The 23,046-nt window shown below is 38.0% G+C and overlaps 1 protein-coding gene across 1 annotated transcript in view; it reads left to right on the forward strand.

The window, feature by feature from the left end:
- The window catches only part of TDP1 (tyrosyl-DNA phosphodiesterase 1), a 45,462-nt gene that overhangs the window by 6,747 nt on the left and 15,669 nt on the right, over positions 1–23,046 (forward strand). The window contains exons 7-14 of the mRNA XM_056346778.1: positions 1,501–1,593; positions 3,915–4,085; positions 5,640–5,718; positions 8,044–8,229; positions 9,000–9,048; positions 11,933–11,999; positions 16,045–16,152; positions 17,595–17,697. Coding sequence (XP_056202753.1) covers positions 1,501–1,593; positions 3,915–4,085; positions 5,640–5,718; positions 8,044–8,229; positions 9,000–9,048; positions 11,933–11,999; positions 16,045–16,152; positions 17,595–17,697 — 856 coding nt within the window. The remainder of the gene's footprint in view (positions 1–1,500; positions 1,594–3,914; positions 4,086–5,639; positions 5,719–8,043; positions 8,230–8,999; positions 9,049–11,932; positions 12,000–16,044; positions 16,153–17,594; positions 17,698–23,046) is intronic.

The following is a 23,046-nucleotide window of genomic DNA, read 5'->3' on the forward strand; positions in this document are numbered from 1 at the left end:
CAAACTGACCTCATTGCCTACTTGGAGAAGAATATGCAAATAAGGGAAAAATCAGCATTTGAAAAATGAATGTTGCTTCTCGGGTTTAGTGAGGTATATGGATGGAATTGAGGTGGTTTTTCAAATTGATTGTTTTTAAAGCTTTAGGTTATTTTCACTTAAGCAGTTTAAGCAGCAGCTCTCATTCTTGTATGCCCAACTTTAAACTTTTTCTTCTACCACGCTTTGGGATAAGTAATGGATAGTGATGTGTAATGCTACAGTTCTTTAGCTCTATATTTTAAAGGGTTGTTCTGGGTAGTATTTCTGAATGCATGTTCTACTGCAGGTGGAAAACATCAGGTGTGTAGCAGACCAGTAAATCTGGATATTGTTGGGTAATGAAACAATTTTGTTTGAAGAGAAGCTTGACAGTTTCCACCCCATCAAATATAAAGACTTAAATTCACATCATTCCTGTTGTATGATGTAAAACTTAAATTACAAGTTGGTGACCTTTTTGAGGTAGTGATGTTTTAATCAGTTATCACTTATATACCTTAATCTTTATTTTGCTGTAAAATACTTATTTTACTGTCAACTCTATTTGTGCTTAGATCAAGGCATAACACGTGGGGAACTACTTTATAGTTAGGAAGTCTTGCATATTGCATAAACTATGCAGGAAGCACAGGAAAAATGTGCAGGTACTTGAATACTAGTTTGCTGAGCTCTTAACATCAAAAGCAGAAATTACTGAATAAATCATTGTCTAAACTTGAGCCTGATATGATTTGCATAGCATTATCTTGCTATGGGACAGCAATGAAAATAAGTGTGTTTCCTTACAGCTTTCATTTTTGAGCATTGGTTTCTATGAAAACCATCTCATCCTTCAGGGTCACATGGATATGCTGTATTTACACAACTATTGAAAACTTGTATGTGAAAATTTGAACATTTATGTTACCAAAACTACAGATGTTTATTTTTAACTCTATTACTAATTTTAAAATGCCTTTGTGCTGTAGCTTGAGTTTAGATTTACGATAGATAGCCTTTTTTGCTATCCCAATGGTTAGTTACCTATATACCTTCTTTTATTTTGAAAGTTCTCAGTTTGAGAAAAGAACTAGGTTTTAATTCAGCTATAAGCACAGGCCATTTAGTGTTCCTTAATTTTTTAACTATCTGCAAAGGAATAATTTTATCTAAAGAACATAGCAAATATAGAAAGTGTTCTGCAAGTATTAATTTTTTGTTTGGGGAAATCAGTTGCATGAGATATTAAGCTGTACTCCAGAATATATTGTAAGATGCTGCTGACAAAAGTACTTGGGGGTGGTCTAATAATTGCCATGAGTTTGGCATGCACGTGGATTGAAGTCTTACTGTTTTCACTGTGCAGAACAAGGTTTTGATAATAACTAACTTGGAGCATTTTAATGAATTGTTAATTTATCTCCTACACTCAATACACTTGAAATAGACTGAGTATTATGTATCCTTTTCTTTTAAAAGGAAAATGATGTTGTTGTTATATGAAGAAGGTCTTCGAGTTGTGATACATACATCCAATCTTATTGCTGAAGACTGGCACCAGAAAACTCAGGGGTAAGCAACAATCTCTAGCAGGTGTATGTTTACTTGAATACTTTCAGTAGGTATCTGCTACTGCTGGAGACAAGATGCTAGGTTGGATTATCCAGTGCTACAAGTCTTACACTCCTAAGATACAGCTATCTTGGAAAACCAAAAATCAAGCCTAAAATTGTGGTAGGTGTCTAAGCCTGAACTCTACTTGCTTTCTACTGTAAACAAAGTTATGTCCTGAGCTGGCTGTTACCTTAAACTTGTTCTGGCTGATTTAAGATCTTCTATTATGCCATGCTGTCCCTTTGTGAAAAAATTGCCTAGCTATGAAGTACTCTTCATACAAATCTGAAGCAGCTATTTAGACTCTATGCTGGGTTAAAAGCTGCCTGGATGGCCAAGCCCAGCTAGTGGTAGTAAGTGGAGTGACACCTGGCTGGTGGCCAGTCACAAGTGGTGCTCCCCAGGGCTCAGTGTTGGGGCCAGTCCTCTTTGATGTGTTTGTTGATGATCTGGAGGAGGGGATCTAATGCACCCTCAGTAAGTTTGCAGGCAACACCAAGTTGGTAGGGAGTGTTGATCTGCTGGAGGGCAGGAAGGCTCTGCAGAGGGATCTGGACAGGTGGATTGACTGGCTGAGGCCAAGTTGTATGAGGTTCAGCAAGGCTATGTGCCAGGTCACAACCCCACGCAATGCCACAGGCTTAGGGAAGAGTGGCTGGAGATCTGCCTGGCGGAAAAGGACCTGGGGTTGTTGGTCAACAGCCAGCTGGATATGAGCCAGCAGTGTGCCCAGGCAGCCAAGGCAGCCAACAGCATCCTGGCTTGTATCAGACACAGTGTGGCTGGCAGGACTAGGACAGTGATCGTCCCCCTGTACTGGGCACTGGTGAGGCTGCACCTCAAATCCTGTTTTGGTCCCTCACTGCAAGACAGACCCTGAGGTGCTGGAGCGTGTCCAGGGAAGGGCAATGAGGCTGGTGAAGGGTCTGGAGCACAAGTCCCATGAGGTGCAGCTGAGGGACCTGGGGCTGTTTAGCCTGGAGAACAGGAGACTTGGGGGGACCTTATCACTCTACTAACACCTGAAAAGAGGATGTAGGCAGGTGGGGGTCGGTCTTTTCTCCCAGATTACAAGCAACAGGCCAAGAGGAAATGGCCTCAAGTTATGCCAAGGGAGGTTTAGATTGAGTACTAGGAAAAAAGTTTCTTACTGAGAAGAGGTGGTCAAGCATTGGAACCGGCTGCCCAGGGAAGTGGTTGGATGGCCATCCTTGGAGGCGTTTAAAAAAACATGTAGATGAGGTGCTTAGAGACATGGTTTAGTGATGGACTTGTCAGTCCTGGGTTAACAGGTGGACTTGATGATCCAAAGGTCTTTTCCAGCCTAAATGAATCTGTGATTGAAAATGGCTTTTCAGAAACTACTCTCACCTTGACTTCCATTTTGCTGCCATTAAATGTGGCAAGGTTTTGATGCTTCTCACTTGTCTGGGGGAAGGTCTCAAGGGTTTTGAGTGGCAAAATAAAACCACTGATTTTTTTGCCTTCAGATCTTTTACTTAAGGATGGCTTTAGTATCTTTTGGTAGTTAGCTTTTCAGAAAGTGAAGAAGGCATGAAAATACCTACTTGGGATGATTAAGAAGTTGCCCTACTTGTCAAAAATGAAAACCATTTTTCTTTTTAGCTTTTGCACCCTGCAATAATATGCAGTATCACGAATGTGATGGTTCATTGGCTTCTTATTTTTATAGGCTTCTGAATTACAGAGGATAATATCAATGTGTTGTAAAGTTGATAATGCAGAACCTTTGGTTTCCATGGCTACAATAATGTGTGACTAGAAAGAAATGCTAGATGTTTTCCCTGCATAATGCCCACCCTATTTTATTCTGTTGGAAGTTCTGGAGAAGCGAGTTATCACTGTGGGTTACTCTTCAAACTGTGCAGAACTTTGAAATGCTGTAATTGGTCATTTTTTCTATATCATTATGGAAGCCAATACCTCGGAAGAATTCATTACAGTGTTCTAATCGTACAGAAAATCTTTGAAAGGACTGTTCGTTGGTAAGTCTGAGCCTGGCCTGTTTAACAGTGGTGAAAGCTGTAAACAGGTGCATGGATAAGTGTGAGATTGTCTTCATTTGGAAGTATTAGCTCTATGGTATTGAGTATAAGACCTGGTGATTCTGTAATTGTAAAATAAAGGCAAGTCACTTTGTAGTTAGTATCACAATAGATCTGTCTAGTACTCATTTGGGACCTTCAGGTGTGCTTTGATCACTTACTAAAGCCATGTGTTAATGTGTGGTGTCCTTATTTTTGTGGCTTTGTTTTTAGAATATGGCTAAGCCCTTTATATCCAAGGCTACCTCAGGGAACAACTGGTTCTGCTGGTGAATCTGAAACTAATTTTAAATCCGACCTAATAAGTTACTTGATGGCTTACAATTCTCCTACGCTCAAGGAATGGATAGATCTGATTCAAGAACATGATTTATCAGAAACAAGGTATAAGTTATCTTGTGTTTATAATAACTTGCACGCTGCTTTTCCAAAAAATTTAAACATCTCTGTTAGGATCTATTAGACCATGGGTTTGGTTTGTAAGCTTACCTTTTTACAGACTTAAGTCTTCAAACATGAGTCTAACTTTAGGCAGTTTTTTAAATCTTATGTAAGTTATGTTGAACTGACCAGCTTTTAGTTTTATAAACATATGTTTTAAAGGAATGAAAAAAGGTGCATCAGCAATAACTTGACACAAGGTAGATATACGTAATAGATACTCGGTTTCATTTAAGTCAGTCTAGCTTAAATATTTGCTCCAATAAAATTATCAGTAGACAAAACTGCATTGTATTTAGTTTGTTGTGCAAGAGGGATCATACAAGCCAAGGTTACTGTAATGGGGATTTTATTAAGAATAGGTTTCTGAACTTTACCATATAAGTACAGTCTGTATACATATGTATAGATATTTGTCCATTACAGGCATGGATTTGTCTGGTAGGCAATGTTATGTTAAATAATAACTCTGTCTTGAAATGGTCTTCTCTAATATTGCATTGCTGATATAACTTAAAATAATTCAGGATGCTTAATTTACTTCTAATAGATACATCCCACATTTCTACTGAAATGTGGCATTTGCTTCAGAGAGTGTAAATCTCCTTGGCTGCTTAATAGTAGTTTTATAAGCTGGCAAAAAATTTGGTGGAAATAGAGACTGAAATCCTGTCTAGTTTAATACATAAAAAAAAGTCCTTTTTTCTTTATGTGGATTCTTAGAAGATTGGAAGGGGTAAAAAATAAAAATAATTGTCTTAATCAAGTGAGCTAACACCCTGAGCTGCTGTTCTTATTCACTTTGTCATCTACATGAGCTTGGAGAGGTTGGTAGAGCCCTAACTGATGTGCGTTTATGCATGGGTTAGGGAAGAGTCAGTTGTTAAGATAAGGATCAGTTCCTTGCCATATAAAATATGTAGGGGACATTCATTTATGGATAAAACTAGGCATGAGTACAGTAAAGAACAGCTGCTTAAAGCATTGTTTTGAATCTGAGCAGGTCTGTTCTCAGGGTAAAGTCAAACAGGATACTAAACCATTACTAGGAAGACAGTTGAAGAAGGTGTACTTTGCATCTGAACTATTAGGTGACCAAATGAAATCTCATACTGAATGAATCTTCCAATTTAGATGTAGCAATAGATTGGCTTTACTCAAAATTACATATTTATTTCTTTGCCAAATAAGAGCTCTTTGCATTTATGCTAACATGATCTGTCTTCTGCATTTTTGTACACAGGAATAGATGCAGTTCTTGTGTAGGCTATAGAATAGCCTGGTGGTGCATGACAGCTGTATAGGATGCTAATAATAAATTACACAGCTGAAAATCCACTTTATATTATAAAGCTTAAATGTGAAAGATTAACTATTTCTAGTTGTACTTCTATGTTCAGCCTTGCTGATAGGTTTTACATAAATACCCTAATACTTTGCAAACCAAAACACTTCAGAGTTGCAAATAACTTTGCGTTGTGTTTTTCCTTTCTGTAGAGTATATCTGCTTGGTTCTACCCCTGGACGATATCAAGGTAGTGACAAAGAGAAGTGGGGTCATCTTAGGCTCAGGAAGGTACTAAAACTATAATCTTTTTTGTTAATATAATTTTAACTGTAAATATAATTTTGGGGAGCATTCTTTAGTTCAATTTTTCCAGCTATGATCAGCAATCTTTTAATACATTGGTACGGTTTGCTAGCAATAACGTAAGCTTCCAACTTATCACAGCGTAGACTTTGCACGTAATATTCCTGGGAATTACTACCATGCTCAGCTTGTGGTCTGAATGTACTAACGGATATCTGAGGCGTCACCATGACTCAAATGTCTTTGTCTGCTGTTGGTTTTTCTAACAGGTATGACACCATAAAAACTTTGTGACTGGGAAACAAATACAGCCTTTTTCAAAGGCACTCACTGAGTGAAGATGTGTTGATACGGACTTGCTTGCACATAGGGAACAGGCTTATTTTGTTTACTGAAATGCAGAGGGCTATTACAATTTCTTCTTTCCTATTGACCTGACAAAAAATCACATTAACACCAAATTTGCATGTAGGTGATGCCATCAGTTCAGTCAGGTCTTTAGTTTTGTTCTGTTATCTTTCTAAGATCTTGATTTTTTAAATTATTTTTTTTAAATCAACTGAATAATTAGGAACATAGATTTATTTGTTTTTTTTAAACACCACCATCCCCCCCATTTGTTTTTTTGGAAGAATTTTGGGTATTTTGATCATGAATCAGTTCACATGATAGCAGGTCTGTTGGCAACAGATGGGGTACACCTGTCTCAAAGTGGTAAAAGGATCTAGGATCACTAGGGCAGTGATCGTCCCCCTGTACTGGGCACTGGTGAGGCTGCACCTCAAATCCTGTTTTGGCCCCTCACTGCAAGACAGACCCTGAGGTGCTGGAGCGTGTCCAGGGAAGGGCAATGAGGCTGGTGAAGGGTCTGGAGCACAGGTCCCATGAGGAGCAGCTGAGGGACCTGGGGCTGCTTAGCCTGGAGAACAGGAGACTCAGGGGAGAGCTTGGTGTGCTCTATAACTTCCTGCAAGGAGGTTGTAGCGAGGTGGGTGTGGGTTTCTTCTCCCAAGTAACAAGCGATAGAGCCTGAACTGGTGCCAGGAGAGATTTAGTTCAGCTATTAAGTGAAATTTCTTTACTGAGAAAAGGTGGTCAAGCATTGGAACAGGCTGCCCAGGGAAGTGGTTGAGTTACTATCCCTGGAGGTGTTTAAAAGACTTATAGATGGGGTGCATATAGGGGTGCGATTTAGTGTTAGACTTGGCAGTCCTAGGTTAATGTTTGGACTTGATAATTTTAAAGGCATTTTCCCAACCTAAACAATTGTATGTTTATTTAGGCAAGCCATAATGCTTAATTTTCATACAAGACTGTATTTCTCAGGTTTATGGGGCTCCTTTTCTGTATTTGTTTAGAATGAGGTAAGGTATTTCATATCATCTGTTAAGTGCCTCAGAACTGGGGAAATTTCAACCTCCACCTCCTGCTGAAGTGGCATTATTTGAAATTCCCTCATGAATTTTATGTGACATTCTAATTCTGTCCATGCCAAATTTCAGTGACAAAAAATACCTATATATCGTAGTGCTTTCCAAAACAAGTCTACTCTTTTAGACCTCCCCTTGCTCATAAAGTGCTTGCCCATTCTCATGTGTTGTTGGCATGGGTTTTTTTGCCTAGCAAGACACTAAATGATAGCAAAATAAACCAGAAAAATCCTGTAAAGGATAAAGATGGTCTTGTGGCAGATGCTTAAGTGATTGAAAAGATTGTGTTTTTAGTGACTGAGGTCACTCAATTTTGTATCCTCTCTGCAGAGGGAAAAGGTAGCCACTGTATCCAATTTAATATATGCCTATATCCATCTGGTTTTAATGTGACTTTAAATTTCATTCACAGCTAAAGAACTCCTCTAAAAGGATTATTTCAGTTTTCTCTCCAACTGTTCTTTTTCCCATCTTATTGTAGGCTTCTATTGTAGTTGGGGCTTTAGGATATGAGAGGAATTTTATGGCCTGCAACCACCAAATATAAAAAGTTTTAGTTGTTTAATTTACTGTGATTCCAAAGCTAATGTTTCATGTTTTTAGGAAGAGCTGCTAGTATTCTTTTTACTCATTATTTAATGGTGGGCTTCAGTGCTTTTGGATAAAACTTCCAATGTTTGACCTTCTCTTGAAGGAAAAGTGGGTTTATTTGGAGAGCCTTATGACTTCTCTGTTGCAAAGTTAGATAGTTTGAATGTTAATTTTTTTGTTGTCAGAAGTGAGTTATAGGGGCTTTATTATATCAGAAGCAATGTCAAACCACTAATTAAGGTTTTCTTTGCCTGTTGAAGTCTAACAATGTTTTGATTTCCCTCACTAGCTTTTGAAAGAGCATGCTTTGTCAATACCAGCACAAGAATCCTGGCCTGTCGTTGGACAGTTCTCAAGCATTGGTTCAATGGGAGCCGATGGGTCCAAATGGCTGTGCTCAGAGTTCCAGGAGAGCCTGGTGGCTGCAGGCAGCAGTATGACAGCTCTCCTTAAATGTGATGTTCCACTCCGTTTGGTATGTCTTTTAGATGCTAGTGACCTTTACTTAACACTTGTTCATTTGTTGTTTAAATCTTGGTCATTGGTTTGCTTTTACCTTTTGGAAGGCATTGATGTACTTTCCATTGTGAAGTCATAAGGATGCCACTTCAGTGTTTTAGTTTACATACTAACTTGTATATGGAATACTATAGAAACGTACTGTAATTTCCATCTCTATGACATTAGAGTGTTACATTATCATTATATTATCTTTGTCTTCCGTTGAGTCTTGTATCTGCTACTGAGATGTAACTGAAGCCTGAGTGATTAATACCTAAGCCAAATTATTTTCTAACCTGGTTATTTGGTTATTAGCACAATTAAGGGCATGTGCAGAAACAAGTTTGTAGCAGGAGCCTGTTAAATCAAGGAGAAAATGTTGTCAAACTACGACCTTACCATACGCTAATTGCCCCTGCATACTGATATTTAAGAGATGAGTCTAAAATCTCATAAAATAATGTTAAGGGCTTACTTTGACACTGTGGAAGTGGTTGAAGCAGGATTGTTTGAGTCTTGCTAGCTAATTTTGGTAAGCTGTGCAAAAGCAGTAAAGATATTACAGACTTCCTGTGTTACTGGCACACAACTTCTTTTAGGCTGCATTGTCATTTTATTCTGAAAAATGAAGCTTTTAATGTTTTCCTCAAGGTATTTTTTTTGTTTGAAAATTGAGAGCTGTGTCATCAAAACTATTCTTTCTCACCCCCCCCCCCCCCACCCCCCCCCCCACCCCTCTCCAAGGTTTATCCTACCGTGAACAATGTGAGGCAAAGTCTGGAAGGCTATCCCGGTAAGCAGATGAACCCCCATTTATTAGCATTTTGTGGTCATAATGTCCTGCAAAATCACTTCAGTGGTTGATTTTGAATGAACCTGAAGTTGTCATCTTGCTGAGAAGCTGGTAGAATAGGTGGCAGTAGAATCATTTTATTACTGTTGCTGGAGCTCTGGCTCTAGCTCTCCTATTGTGATTGAATAGAAAAAGCTTTATGGGCATTGTTGTAAAATGTTTGTCTGTATAACCATGTTCATATGTCACTGTAAGGAAAAAATCAGCTCTTGCCTACTGTTCTAACTTAATCATACTTTCATTTTGACAGAAAATTCAGGTTTGAGTGTGCCAAGTTCTCCTTGTGATGTCTTTGCAGTGCCATCCCGCACATCAGATACAATAGAGAATAAGATGTTTCACTACTCATTAGTAATTTTTTTAATATTGCAGTATGCAGTTGTTCAGTCCTCTCATGTTTGTGTTAATAAAGTCAATAGTTTGTATAGAAAGCATAGCCCCAGCCAGCCTGAAAGAGGAAGAAGTACTGTAGTATTCTGATGCAGCAAAGCTTTTGTTTCTCAAAAGCAAGCACCCTTGCATCCTAAGGGACCTGGCTGATGTCAGTGCGAAGCTGTCTTTGATTAGTCTGCAAAAGGTCAAAGCAATTGGAAGAGGTTCATGAGGATTAGTGATTGGGATTAGTCAGCATGCGTTTATATAGGAGAAATCATGCTTGATTAACCTGATGTCCTTCTATGACAAGGTGACTGGCTTGATGAATGACAGGAGTGTCCAGTATGTTGTTTGTCTTAACTTTAAGGCTTTTGACACAGTCTCCTAACACATTACAGACAACCTGATGAAGTACAGGCTGGATGAGTAGATGGTGAGGTGGTTTGGAAACTGGCTGAACTGCCAGGCCTCAATGGTTGTGATCAGTGGCACAAAGGCTAGCTAGCTGGAGGCCAGCCAGTAGTGGTGGTGTGTGCTAGGCATTGATATTGGGGCATTTAATATCTTCATTAATGACCTGGATGGTGGGGCAGAGTATACACTGTAGTTTGCAAATGATAGAAACTCAGGAGGAGCGGTTGATGTATCAGATGACTGTGCTGCCATTCAGAGGGGCTGTACATGCTAGAGAAATGGGCCAACAAGAATGTTGAGCAGTTCAAAGAGAGCAATGCAAAGTACTGTGTTGGGGCAAGAATAACTCCAGGTACACGCTGAGGGGTGACTGGGGAAAGACCTGAGAGCGCTGCTGGTCACATAGCTGAAGATGAGCCAGCAATTCTCTCCTGTGGCAAGAAGGCCAACAGCATCCTGGGCTGCGTTAGGAAGCACTTTGCTGTGGGGTGACCCATCCCCTCTATTTAGTACTGGTGAGGTCACATCTGGAGTGCTGTGTCCAGTTGTTGCCTTCCCAGTACAAGACAGACATGGACATACTGAACCAAACCCAACAAAAGGCCACGAAGATGAATAAGGGATTGGAGCATCAAGGGAAGGCTGAGAGAGCTGGGTAATTCTTCAGCCTGGAGAAAAGAACTTTCCTGGGAGATCTGATAATGTGTATAAATACCTGATAGGAAGATGCAAAGTAGAGGCAGATTCTTCACATGCTGACTGGTGAAAGAACAAGAGGCAGTAGACATCAATTGAGATAAAGGAGATTCCAGTGTAATCTTATAGCAAAAATGTTTTCTGATGTTTAAAGTTGCTGGGAGAGAGAGGTTGTAGAGTCTCCATTCTCGGAGATATTCAAAACCTGACAAGACACTGTACTGAGCAATATGCTCTGTTTGACCCTGCTTTGAGCAGGGAGTTAATCTAGGTGATCTCCAGCGGGTGCTTCCAGCTTCAACAATTCAGTGATTCTTTGGCATTGGTGAATTCATAAACACGTGCTCCTGTTCCAAGCTGAATACCTGTACTCCTGTGTAGTATGAAGTAGAGTAGGTGTTGAACTCTTCTAACAATTGGTAGAATTTGAACACAGGGCTAGCAGGCATGCTTTCAGCTCTCTTTTTCATCTGAATTGAGTGGTGGTTGGACAAATGTAGAAACTGCAGCCAGTGCATTTATAGGTTAGTTAGGGTCTTTTGAAATACTTTTGCTTGTCTCAGCATCTGTTTAGCAAACTTTTAGGAAAAAAAAATGGTAAGAAGTGCAATGACTTCTTACTGTAATTTCTTTCACATTGTGAAATAACTTGGTGAGTTACTTAACTCTGTATTTGTACACATGAACAGCTCCATGGACTCGTGCAGTTAGTGCATTCCTGAGAGTCGTAAAGCTTTTGTAACAGGTCTCAATGGTATCTTCTAGGACAGGTTGAATGCAGTAGGTTTTGCATCATGTTTGTAATAAACAATACTAATATAACTCAGTATGCCATGGCTGACTTTTCTTTAAATCCATTTGGAGAAATCACAACGTGCCTTAGCCAAAGACCAAATCAATACAAATATAATTTCATCAGAGAAGTTCTTGCTTTTTAAAATGTTTTTTGGTGGTCTACTTTGTTTTGGGGTTTTTCTGAAAGTTGCCTGTTTTATTCCCTCTAGCTTGTATGAGTAATGATTCTGATTTGTTGATATCAAGTGGTATTGTAACAAAAAATTACCCATAAATATCTGTCTTATAAAAGTACTTAATTCTATAGCTTGTATATTGTTTTTCTTAGTGTAAATCTGCTGTGTAGTGTTTAGAAACTTCTTAAACTACAAGAATGAGGAAAAAATCCCCATCCAACTACATACTAGTTTATATTACTTGAGCATTTAACCATTTTCTGAAAATAAGCAATGAAGATAATATAGATAGCAAGCATCTGGAGGAATAAGCTGCTTCTAGTATGTCTTTCAAAAAACAAATGTACATGTTCTATTTCTTCCTTAAGCTGGTGGCTCGCTTCCATACAGTATACAGACAGCACAGAAACAGCTGTGGCTACATTCCTATTTTCAGTAAGTAGAGCTCAATGCTTTGTTGTTTGTTTTTCTTTTTTTCCTTAGACTGTATGTTTAAACTTACAATGCTGTAATGTTTGAGTTTCAAAAGCAAATTAAGGGGAAGCATTCAGGAGTATGATATTCTTCAACTCCTTAAAAGAAAAGCTGTTAGTTTTTTATCTGCTGGTTTTATCTCTAAAACAGTCAAAACATGCTATTTACCTGTTGCTAATGGAGACCACTACCAGACTTTGGATTCTGTATTTAAGCTTTCCTTCTCTGAACTGGAATAATGTTACTCTTCTTTCTTTCTTTTTTTTTTTTTTTTTACAGTTGTATTTCACTTTCCCACTTATGCATCAGTATTAACAGGATTTCAAGTGAGCCACGACAGGGTTAGGAAGGCTTTTGTGTTTGGGTTCTTTTTAAGTGCAAAAATTCTCAGTCTCTCATGGTAATATCTTCTCTTAAAGGTGCCTGACGTTTTCCATTAAGAATTCTGTTTTCACATGCTACTAATTTTGCCAAATTCTAAATCTAGCACATTCCATGCCAGATGTCTCCCTGAGGCTGAATTTTTAAAAACTTAAGCATGTTTTGAGAACAATGGGAAAAGTTGTTTTGCACAGATCAAAAAAAAATAATAATTTGGTAACCTCTTATAAGACCACAGCTCCCCATTCCTTTCAGCAGAAACTTTTAATTTTTCCAGGTGGGAGTTGCTCTGGTAAGATACTTTCCCCATATCTAAGTAATAGCATGTAAAGTTGTGTATATATTCAGAGGGCTGAGAATACAATTGCTAGTGGCAGAGAGCATTCTCCATTCTGGACTGAACGTGATTGCTGCTGTGAGCCTTGCTGATCCATGTCCAAGGAATGGAACTGGAACAGAAAGCATGTGAGGCTTTGTTTCTCCTGCCTTTGAAGTGTGCTCTATGAGCACATTCGGCAAGGAAGAAAGCTACAAAGATGTTCAAGACTTCAAGATTGTTCAGTTACGATTAAAAAAGTGAGGAGACAGTAAAACTGGGGGTGTTCATACAGTTTTAATTCAGTTTCTATATATACTTCATGAGAATCTTGTTGGAAGAAAAATACAGCTTTTTTCAGTTAGTCTCTTATTTAGTGTACAGAATGTTACTTGATGAGATCATTCATTGATTTATTCCTGTTTAATGAGAAAACACCCACATACCTGTCTCATTGGGCATACTAGGGTCCTGCTCTGGCAACAAAAGGGCTGTTTTAAATAGAAGGAATAGCTCCTTGTTACAAGCAGGGAGAGAGTAATGGAGTTGGAAAGTGGTGTCCTGTAGTCTCACCCAAAGAGGTAGAACCTCTGCCCCAGGCAAACAGTTTTTGTAATGTGTGTGGGCTGCTTGTCTGTCTCTTCTGCTGGCTGAGTCTATTTAACCTATAATGCAGCTCTGAACTGTAATTTCTCAGAAGAATTAGGTAACTAAACATAATGTTGATTTTACTTTTCTGATTGTAGCAAATGATTACTAGATCGCTTTGTTAGATTAGCTACTGTGTAAATGGTGCAATTTGTTCAGTTTTCTCTCTGATAGGGTTGCTGTTTTTTCCTTTCAGTATTGCTAATTGATAAGGAGAGATTTGCAGTGCGTAATGATTTGTTAATTGCTGCTTTTGTTAGTTCCTTTTCCTTACCCCACACTTGAGCTTTTAGTTTACATGGTACCATGACCTCTAACTGTCAAAAAAACCCTAAACCAACAAACCAACATACCTCAAGCTGTAGTTTTGCTCCGTAAGATTTGTCAAAGCTAGTTTCATTTAATTAACGGTATTTATCTTGAGACTGAACATGCCTGAGGTTTACTGCAACATGAGATCAGTCCTGTGTACATCATCTGCCAGCTGCATTCTGATGAAAAGTTTACTGCTTAAAATGTGTTAAGTCAGTTTGGCTAGAAGTAGCCTGAAATTGTTATATTGACATATGCTCTGCAACTTCTTGAATTTTACTTTAGGGTTTTTGTAATCTGTTTTGGCTTTTTTTTTTTTTCCTAAAATATGCCAGGAAAGCTCCATGGTGAAATTGAAATTTAGCTGTATTAAGAATAAATCAAATGTGATATTGTACCCATCTGAAACCCCTTCCAGTTCTTTTGGTTTATAATGTCATTATGTAGTCTGGAGATAAGCTTTTAGGCTGAAGAGAAAACATTTCTTAAATACTTCTTTGTTAATAATGCTTTTACTAAAAGCATCTGAGTTTCTCAATGGGGTAATGACTTAAAAAAAAAAACCAACTAACCAAATGAAAAAATAAACCCAAACACAGTTGGAGAACATAGTCACTTTCTTTTCCCTTCTTGTCTTTATGTATTTGTGCTGTCCTACAAAGAAAATATGGCCGAAATAGATGCTCCCTTTTCTGATTTTAACTTTCTGGAATACCAGTTTCAATCAGTTTATAATTGAAACTAACTGCAATTAGATTACTGTAGCTAGTAAATGGAAGAGAAGTGGTGGTACTCTTGCTAAAACACAGTACTTAATTGTATCTGTCAAAGATAAGGAGGCAGAAAGGCAGTAGACAGGGACAGTAGCTCAAAATTATTGCAGTTAATAGTGGGAGGAGTTTTATCCCTCAGTAAGGCAGCAAGATAGATCTAAAGAAAGTCTGTGTTCGGTTCCCAATTCTACTGTTTTTCCTGGCTTTCATTTTTACAATGTTGCTGGAGTTACCCAGGGGTTTTTGTGCTTTAAACTCGTAGATAACGTTTGCCTCAAATGTCAGTTGTGAGATAAAAGCTGTTAACAAGAATTCTTGAGTTATGGTATAGCCCTATACTCTGTATGTATGGGAAGTGTGGAGTTCTGTAGGGGAACACAAGTTTAGTTTACAGGTTTCTGTATCATGTATATCTTAGTCTGTTCTTCAGAAACAGACTTCAGTGTGGCTTGCAACAAAATATAAAAATGTCTTGTTTGCTCCAAACATGCATACAGTGTTTCCTCTCTTGCCATTTAGGAATACAGGACCAGTTCTCAGCAACAGTTTTCTTTCCTTCATCACAGGATGGGGTTCTTGAAGTAGGTCTTGACCCCTGAACGGCAAAGCTTCTTGGCTTAGCTATGTGCAAGTTAGTCCTGAAAGTCAACTTAGGTAAATAATTCCAGCCCTTCCACTTCAGTCATCTTAAGCTTTTAAATGAACGCAGTTCACTTAGGAGGGCTTTTCAGAGCTGATTGATTCTTTTTTGATTTGCTTTTTAGAGGAGAACGCTGAATTAGAGAAACGCAGAACCAGAGCCTATTATATTCCAAACTGAGGAAAGAAGTCTCTAGGTGGAGGAAGGTGTATTTAAAAGCCTCCTTCCTGACTGAGTCAGACCTAAGAGCTGCGAATGGAAAATGCTTCTAAATACTACCATGATTATGTACCCTTCAGTTATGTGCATATATTTACTGCTTGCTTACAGTTTAGATCTGTAACACTGATGCTGAACTACCCCAGCAATGGCTTGCTGTTTTAAACTAGTTTTATATATACATATAGATACAAGCTCTATTCTCTTAAGCCCCCAAATTTCTCAGTGGCTTAGGGGCATAGAAAAGGGAAGAAGGGCAGTATCAAGAATTCATTCGTTGCTCCCTGCCTTTACTTCATGTGTAACAAATTTTAATAAGCTTGAGGAGTTTTGTGAGATTTAATTTGTTCCTAAGCTCTTTTGTTTAAATGCATAACCATTGGTAGTCTTCAAAGAAGAAATACTGGCTGGAAGTTTGGACTCAGTTTCTTGAGTACTAGCTGGAGTGGAGGAGTGGAAAACCTTGTTAGGAGAGCTGGTACCCTGAGGAAAATGGTTGCTTTGTCAAGAAAAAATAAATCCTGCCCTGTGACTACTATTGAGATCAGATTTCAGGATAAAAATTCAGTTAAAGCATTTTCAGCCTTTCTGTAGGGGAAATGAGACTAAATGCAACAAGTGTAGGGTAATATCACTGAAAACATGGCACTGTAGTATGGTAATTTTAAGGCCTTAAAATAAAACTATATATGAAAACAATTCCTTTTCTTTTTCTAGTAAATGGTCAGCAGAAGTCTCGGGTCGAAGTCATGCTATGCCTCACATTAAGACATACATGAGACTCTCTCCTGACTTCCAGAAGATTGCATGGTTCTTAGTTACAAGGTAAACAACTAACCATACACCTCTCACAAAAAAAAAAAGTCATATATAAGGTTCTTGTCAATTGCAGGTCCAGGTGAATTACTGCCATAATCCTCATAATATTATTACAAGTAGTGACAAGAATTTTTGTCCATATTTAATGTTTCTTCATTTTATTGCCCCTTTGAGGGCTGCAGGTTGAAATGATTAAGTCAGGAACTGTTGGCAGTAGTCACCAAAATCTTGTCTGGGCTGGTTCAGCGTCAACTGAAGTGATAAGTATTTTTAAACCTTGGGTTAAATTTCTTTAACACATGCTGCACTTGAATGTGCTAGTTTGTACGAAACAGATGCGTATTAAGCCAAAGTTTATACTTGTGCTGCCTTATTATGAAACATGTAGATACCTAGTATTTGGAATATGACCTTTTGTTAGACTGAGCTGTTCAGCTGTCTAGCTTGAAGTCTAGCTTTGTACTTCTGTTGTTGTTTTTTAAAGCCAAAAGAGGGAGCAAGAAATTTCTTGACATGAGGGGAGAATGTCTTACTGTGAATGAAAAATACAGATGTTTCAGTTCTGCCAAAACTGATTTTTGTGCAAACCTGTATGCTATAGGTGATGGTCTTGCATCCTTACTCTTATATTCTGTCTTTCCGAATTTCATTGCTGATCAATACAGTTGCCTGCAATGATAGTAGTGATTAAGGTGCTTTTAAAGGTTTTAAGTTATTCAGATGCGATGCTGAGTCCACCTAATTCAGAAATTCACTTTTATTTTTTTCTCATGTTTCTTCTATTCCATCATTTGATACTATCAAAGAAGCATGCAGTATTTCTCTCAGTTTAAATGTAGTGTTTAAGCTTTGTGCTTTGCTGTAGAAGTAGGTCTTGACAACAGAATTGCAGGGGTTTTTTGACTCCCAAATTGATACACTTCATAGCAGATACTGATGAAGGATTATCTACAACATGGTACTGAATAACACATTAAAACGAGAATACCTCTAATATTTGTTTTCATAAATATCTCAAAGAACAAAATGCCAGGAGCAAAAGATACTGTTTAACCCTTGCAAAAATGCTTTGTACTAAATGTATTATAATGTAGGTAGTCGTAATTGAGCTAGCCTTTAATCTTCCAAAGTCATCAAACAAGCTATTTACCAGTATCAACCTCCTTTTTTGAAATGTGCAGGGAAGATTCAAAAGGCTGAATTTGTCTTGTAGATCTGTATGGCATAGACTTCTATAATTATCCATGTGGTGTACGAATACCCTTCTACATATTGTCTCTGCTGTTCCCACTGTGCTATAAAAATAGCAATAAGGAATAACACCCAGATCACTTTTCATGAAAAAACTGTTCTAGCAGTAAAGCTTCACTTCAATCAGAAGTGCATTGGTACAACTGCGGTATTTAAACATATTATGCCTCACTGAAATGCTTTGTTTCTCTTTGCAGTGCCAATCTATCTAAGGCAGCTTGGGGAGCGCTGGAGAAAAACGGCACTCAGTTGATGATCCGTTCTTACGAACTCGGAGTCCTTTTCTTGCCTTCAGCATTTGTGAGTTCATAGTTGAAGTATAAATCCTGGAGTGTACTGAGAATATGCAAATATTGATGAGTACAAATATGACTGAATAATCTAATTATTAGGTTCTGTATTTCTGGGTTAGAAAGCTGATAGCAAGTGGAGTTTATACAAGGTTTTCTTTAAAATAGAAGCAGTCTTTTTTCCTACGCAGCAAATATGGATTTGGTATTGATCTGACTCTGTGTTACTGAAATTACAAAAATATTTTGAAATTGTAACATATACTAAACGTTGCTGAAAAGGATGATCAAATCTCTTCTGTGCTTCTTAAAACTAGGCTGAGTGCATATTCATATTGAAGTGATGTGTCTGGGTTGTAATTTGAAAAACAATTCTTAATGTTGCACTGATTGCTGTTCTTGCTCTTTCCCTGAAATGCATTTGCAAAGCCATGTGACTTTTCTCAAACTTTTTGCTTTGAGTTCTCAAATGTGTCTTCTAAAACCTCTGATACAACTCCAAGAACATCTTCATAAAAGGCTATTTAAAAGCTGAAGGACTGTATCTTCCAGGCCTATGACAGCAGTCTCAGTATGTAGAAGACAAGTATGACCCAAAGTAACTATTATTCTAGTGTGAAGCAGAGGACTGGGAGACGTGAAAGGTTTTCATGGTAACTAAGGTCCATCTACCTTGTAGTCTAGTCTTAGTGCAGTTGTGGCAGGTGCCATGGGGTTTGGTATAACAGTATGTATGTAATATCTCTTAGTATATGTTCCCTATGATTTACTTTAAAGGCTTTCTAGGATAAAAATTATATCCAGACCATGATGGCTAGTACCTACAACACTGTTTATTCTCTTAACACATCAAGTTCCTTATTAAACTACTCTTGCTGGTTTTTAGCCCTCTACAGAATCCTGTGCTAGTGAGTCCTGTGACTTAATTGTGCATTGTATTGAAAACAAAAAGCTTCCTTCTCTTGTTTAGATTGTTTTTGTCGTACTTGGATCTACTGCCCGATAGTGGGGATGTGAGCTTCTTGTTCCTGTTGTTGATACCTCCTTCTCTCTGGTGAACCTGTTAGTACCAAAATGTTACCAACAGCAGTTAATCTATGATGACAAACCATTCAAACTCGTTCCTGTGGAATTTCTTCTTTTCCAGAGGAGAAATTGGAAGTTTCTCTGAAATGTTAGTATGCTATAAGTCCTTAAAAATATTTTTTATGAATACATCTTTCCTAGATAATATTCATAGATATTCACATAACGTTTCGCTTCTGTTGACTAGTGATGTACTCCCAAATGAAAATTTACTAATATTATGATATTAAAAGTTACCTACCGTAACTGTATAACTGTAGTCTCCTAAGATCACGATATTATGATTGATGGTTTCTGGCTGTATCTAAAAGAACTCATTACTTCTGTAAACAACTCCTTTAACATTTATTAAGGAGTTGATGTAGTAGTGTGGTCTCTGATGCTCTGAACATTAGAGACAATTTCAGACATTGTTCTCCAGCATGGTTTTTATGCGGAAGAAAACTTAGAGAAAATGCATTGATCAGAGACTGAAACAAGAAAAAAATCCAACAACTTCCTATAGTAGAAAGCATTGGTTTTGATATCGCTGTGCTCTGAAAAAAAGCAAACATCACTTGTGTAAACAGCTATTAATAACAGAATAATGAAGCACTGAGGAAAAAATTTGTGCAAAAAGACTTTACTTTTAACAGCAGCTGACATCAAGGGGTAAAATAATGCTCTAAGCTGGCTACTGTTATTTCTGGATGCTGTCAAGCAAAGATTTTACATACAGTACTGATGTGATTGTGCTTAATGAATGAAGTTTTTTGTATTAACATAACTGATCACCAGATTGTACAGTAATTTTAAATAATTTCAATATTCCTGTTTTGACCCTGGACTTCCCATGCATTGCTAGTTCTGGAAAACACATGTCAAATAGACAGAAAATCAGGAATAATTGAGTTAGTCTTTTTGCCAAGAGTTGACCGTATGTGTTTCAGATCTGAGCAATCTGCCAAACTTTCGCTTTAAGGAAAAAAAAAACCCACCAAACAGGAAAAAAGGCCGCCCCTCAAAAAAACCCCAACAAACCCGAACTGAAACCTTGTGAGAATGTTTGGCTTGCATTCCACTCTGAATCTTGCTTGCATTCTACACAAGATTTCTTGCACGTGGAGCAGGGGAGGGGGCATCACCAGAATAATTTTCAGAGGGCCAAAACCTATGTAAAAAGATCTTGATTTTTCTTCCCTGTGCCTAAAACTGTAAGTCTTAATGCCTTTGATCTCATTGTTGTGAGTTTTTCTATAACTCAGTTTCATTCTAATATCATTTTGATGAACAGAATTATTTGTTCAGGAGCATTTAACTTATCAGAAATATAAAAGATTCTGAAACACTTGAACCTTAGAAAATTTCAGCAATCTGAAGCCTTTACCCTATTTGCAAACTAGTTAACCTTTCTGCTCTTAATGACTTTTTTATCATTCTAGGTGTGTTAGACCAAAATTGTTTCTGCTTGTAGTTCAGTCTTAGCAGTTGGAGTAAAATCCACCTAGTCATTTAAGAGATAGAGAATTATTAAAAATAGAAGTGTATTTTTATTCTTGTTGCATCAAAATAACCAAAACTTAAATGCAGTGTCTAAGCTAAGTTTACTGATGATTGAGAACACATTGGATACTTATTAAGCATCTGCTCCAGCTTTTAGCAGAAGTCTGCAGGCTGGTTTATGCAAGAAAATTTAGAGATACGTTCTGCTATAAGTCCAATACGAGTACTCTAATAGTAATGAGAACTGTAAGAACGGTTTGGTAAATACTTTTGGGTAAACAGTTCCTAATGAAGCTTATGCCTTGTGGTCATCAGGGTGAGAGGCAAAAAAGACATTGGCTGGGTCTGCTGTAACAAGAGAAAAAGTTCCACTGAAACACTGCAAAATTTTAACCTCTTTTCTCCCTCCTTTGCCAAACCTCTGTTTAGGGACTAGAGATAATTCTTGGTGTGGGAGGGTGGTTGCATTGCTTTGAATCTTAAAGGCTTTTCAGCAGTTTTTACTGCATTCTAGTCATACGCTCACTCTAAATCTGTTCATGAAATGAACCACAGAGAACGTGGGTTTTAAATGTGTGAGAATCCTCGACTTCTGACATTCTGGTTTTTCCTTTTAATCAGTGTTTTGGCAAAGATAGTCAGGGGTGGTCCTGTTCTAATCCCTGCTATGTTCAGGTAAAGATCAAATTAACCTATCACTATATAGCTTTATATTATTTAGTTGAAACAGCAAGTAGTGTGAAAACTTCCTGCAGTGTGAAGGGCCGCTGCTGAAAACTTGACTATTAAGTAAGCAGATGAAAAAATGTTTATTTTGGCTTTATTGTTTGTAGTAGCGAAAAGGAGGAAGAATTAATAATTTCATACACTGGGAGCAGGAACTGTAATCTTGTACAGTGTGCCTGTAAGGTAGAATCGTATTAATTACAGGAGTAGGATTTGTCTGTTCTCAGTTTATTCCACTGCTCCCTACTGTCTGATTGTTGTGATTTTCCCATAGAAAAAGATTTCAGGCTTTAAGACTCTTTAATAGTGTTATTGTGCTCTTATGTAACACTTGTGTAGCCGTCAACCTTACAGCAATAATGAAGTTCTAGTTTTCATCTTGAGAGTGTCCACCTTTTTCATGACAATTTTCTTCTTGAGAAAATACAGTTTCTGTGCTGCTTTGTAATTTCTTTTTAAAGTTGAAAATAAACACAACATATTAAATATAGTCAGTGTCAAATGCAAAAGCTAGGGGCCGCTATTCTCAAAACTGAACTTCCACTTGTACCCTTAACATAGTTACAGAAGTGTAAATAAGCAGCATTGGAGGGGGTAGAGTGGGGCTGTTTGGGACCCAAACAGCTTTTCAGAGTGCAAGAAACATACATATTGGCAAGATCAATCACCAGCACCAAGTGATTTAAGTACTGCTGGAAACAAATTAACTGTTGGCATCAAGAATTTGAATGGCTGGTGTTTTATTGCACTGTAAACTTACCTTTATGATGCATGCATAACAATCTTTTATCTGAAAACCAGAAATAGCTTAATGCACCCAAGATATTTCTTTCTTGAGAATTGCCAGTTGATTGTTATAGCAATGGAGTTCAGAAAAAAATTGGCAAAACTGTCCAAGAAATGGAGCTACTAGAGAGCCAAGGTAAGTATTATGTTATGTACTAGTGGTGTGCCCATGGTAGATAAGAGTTCCTGAGGTATATCTATACAAACCGCTGTCATTAGTGACATGCCTTCCATTAATTAAATACATTTGTAATGTTTTAGTAGACACCAATACCTCTGGCAGTTTTTCCTTTATGCAGCTTTAGGAGCCAGCATTTAAAGAAGGTGGTTCCAAATATCTTTAGGTGACAGTTAATTTAGCTTCCATAACTTGAGATAACCTGTTCTAAGGCTGTGTTTCAGTCTAATGATACTCTGCATTAGACTTTATAGTGATAGGATCTGACCTTTGAGAAGTCTAACTGTCAAAAATCATTCTTTCAAAGGTGTCATTAACTGCTAGAGATGAAGATTTTGTCTACTGGGCCATCCTTTGTCATCAAAGGCTGTGGAAATTTTGTAACAATATCCAGTACAGAAGGAGCCTTCAGCAGGATTGTAGTTAGTTACTCATAAGAGTAAAATAATCTCATTTCTATACGTACAGCAGATCAAAACACAAAAGTTACTCATACAAACCTAGCCAAGATCTTGATCTTGCTGAGTAGTTGTAGGGCAAGTTCAGATTTGCAGAAAGGATGCTGACAAGACTGGGATTGTGGCAATCATTTTTGTTTGTTCGAGGCCTCTCTTAAACCTACAACTGCTGCAGGCTTAGACTCTCAGCCTAGGAAGAATACATATATAGTGAAGCTTTGCTGCAACTCAAGATCACATTCTGGTGACAGGTAGGTTGCTGTACCTGTTTCACTCAGCAGATCAGTCTGTTAGAGAATTAAACGCCTAAGCTAGTCTGTTCCTTTGAGACGTTTGAGAAGCCAGATTCCAACCTACCTTATCACATGGAACTGCATCAACAGTTGGCTGTACCATGACACCAGCCTGTGCATGGCTGTCTTCATTGCCTTAGTTGTACTGGCACTGGTGCTTATTGGCATTTCTTGTGCTTTAAACCAGCTTGGATTGGACTGGCCAAAACCAAATGGCACAAGTTTTCAGGTGTTGTTCCATGAACCAGCACAAAATGATGAGTTGATTGCTAATGCAAGGAAGCAATAGGAAGGGCAGGTTCAAGGGGGCAGAGAGCAGGGAGGTGAGTGTAGGATCACATTGAGATAGC

The sequence above is a fragment of the Falco biarmicus genome, chromosome 7 (assembly GCF_023638135.1).
Source record: "Falco biarmicus isolate bFalBia1 chromosome 7, bFalBia1.pri, whole genome shotgun sequence".
Classification (NCBI taxonomy): Eukaryota; Metazoa; Chordata; class Aves; order Falconiformes; family Falconidae; genus Falco; species Falco biarmicus.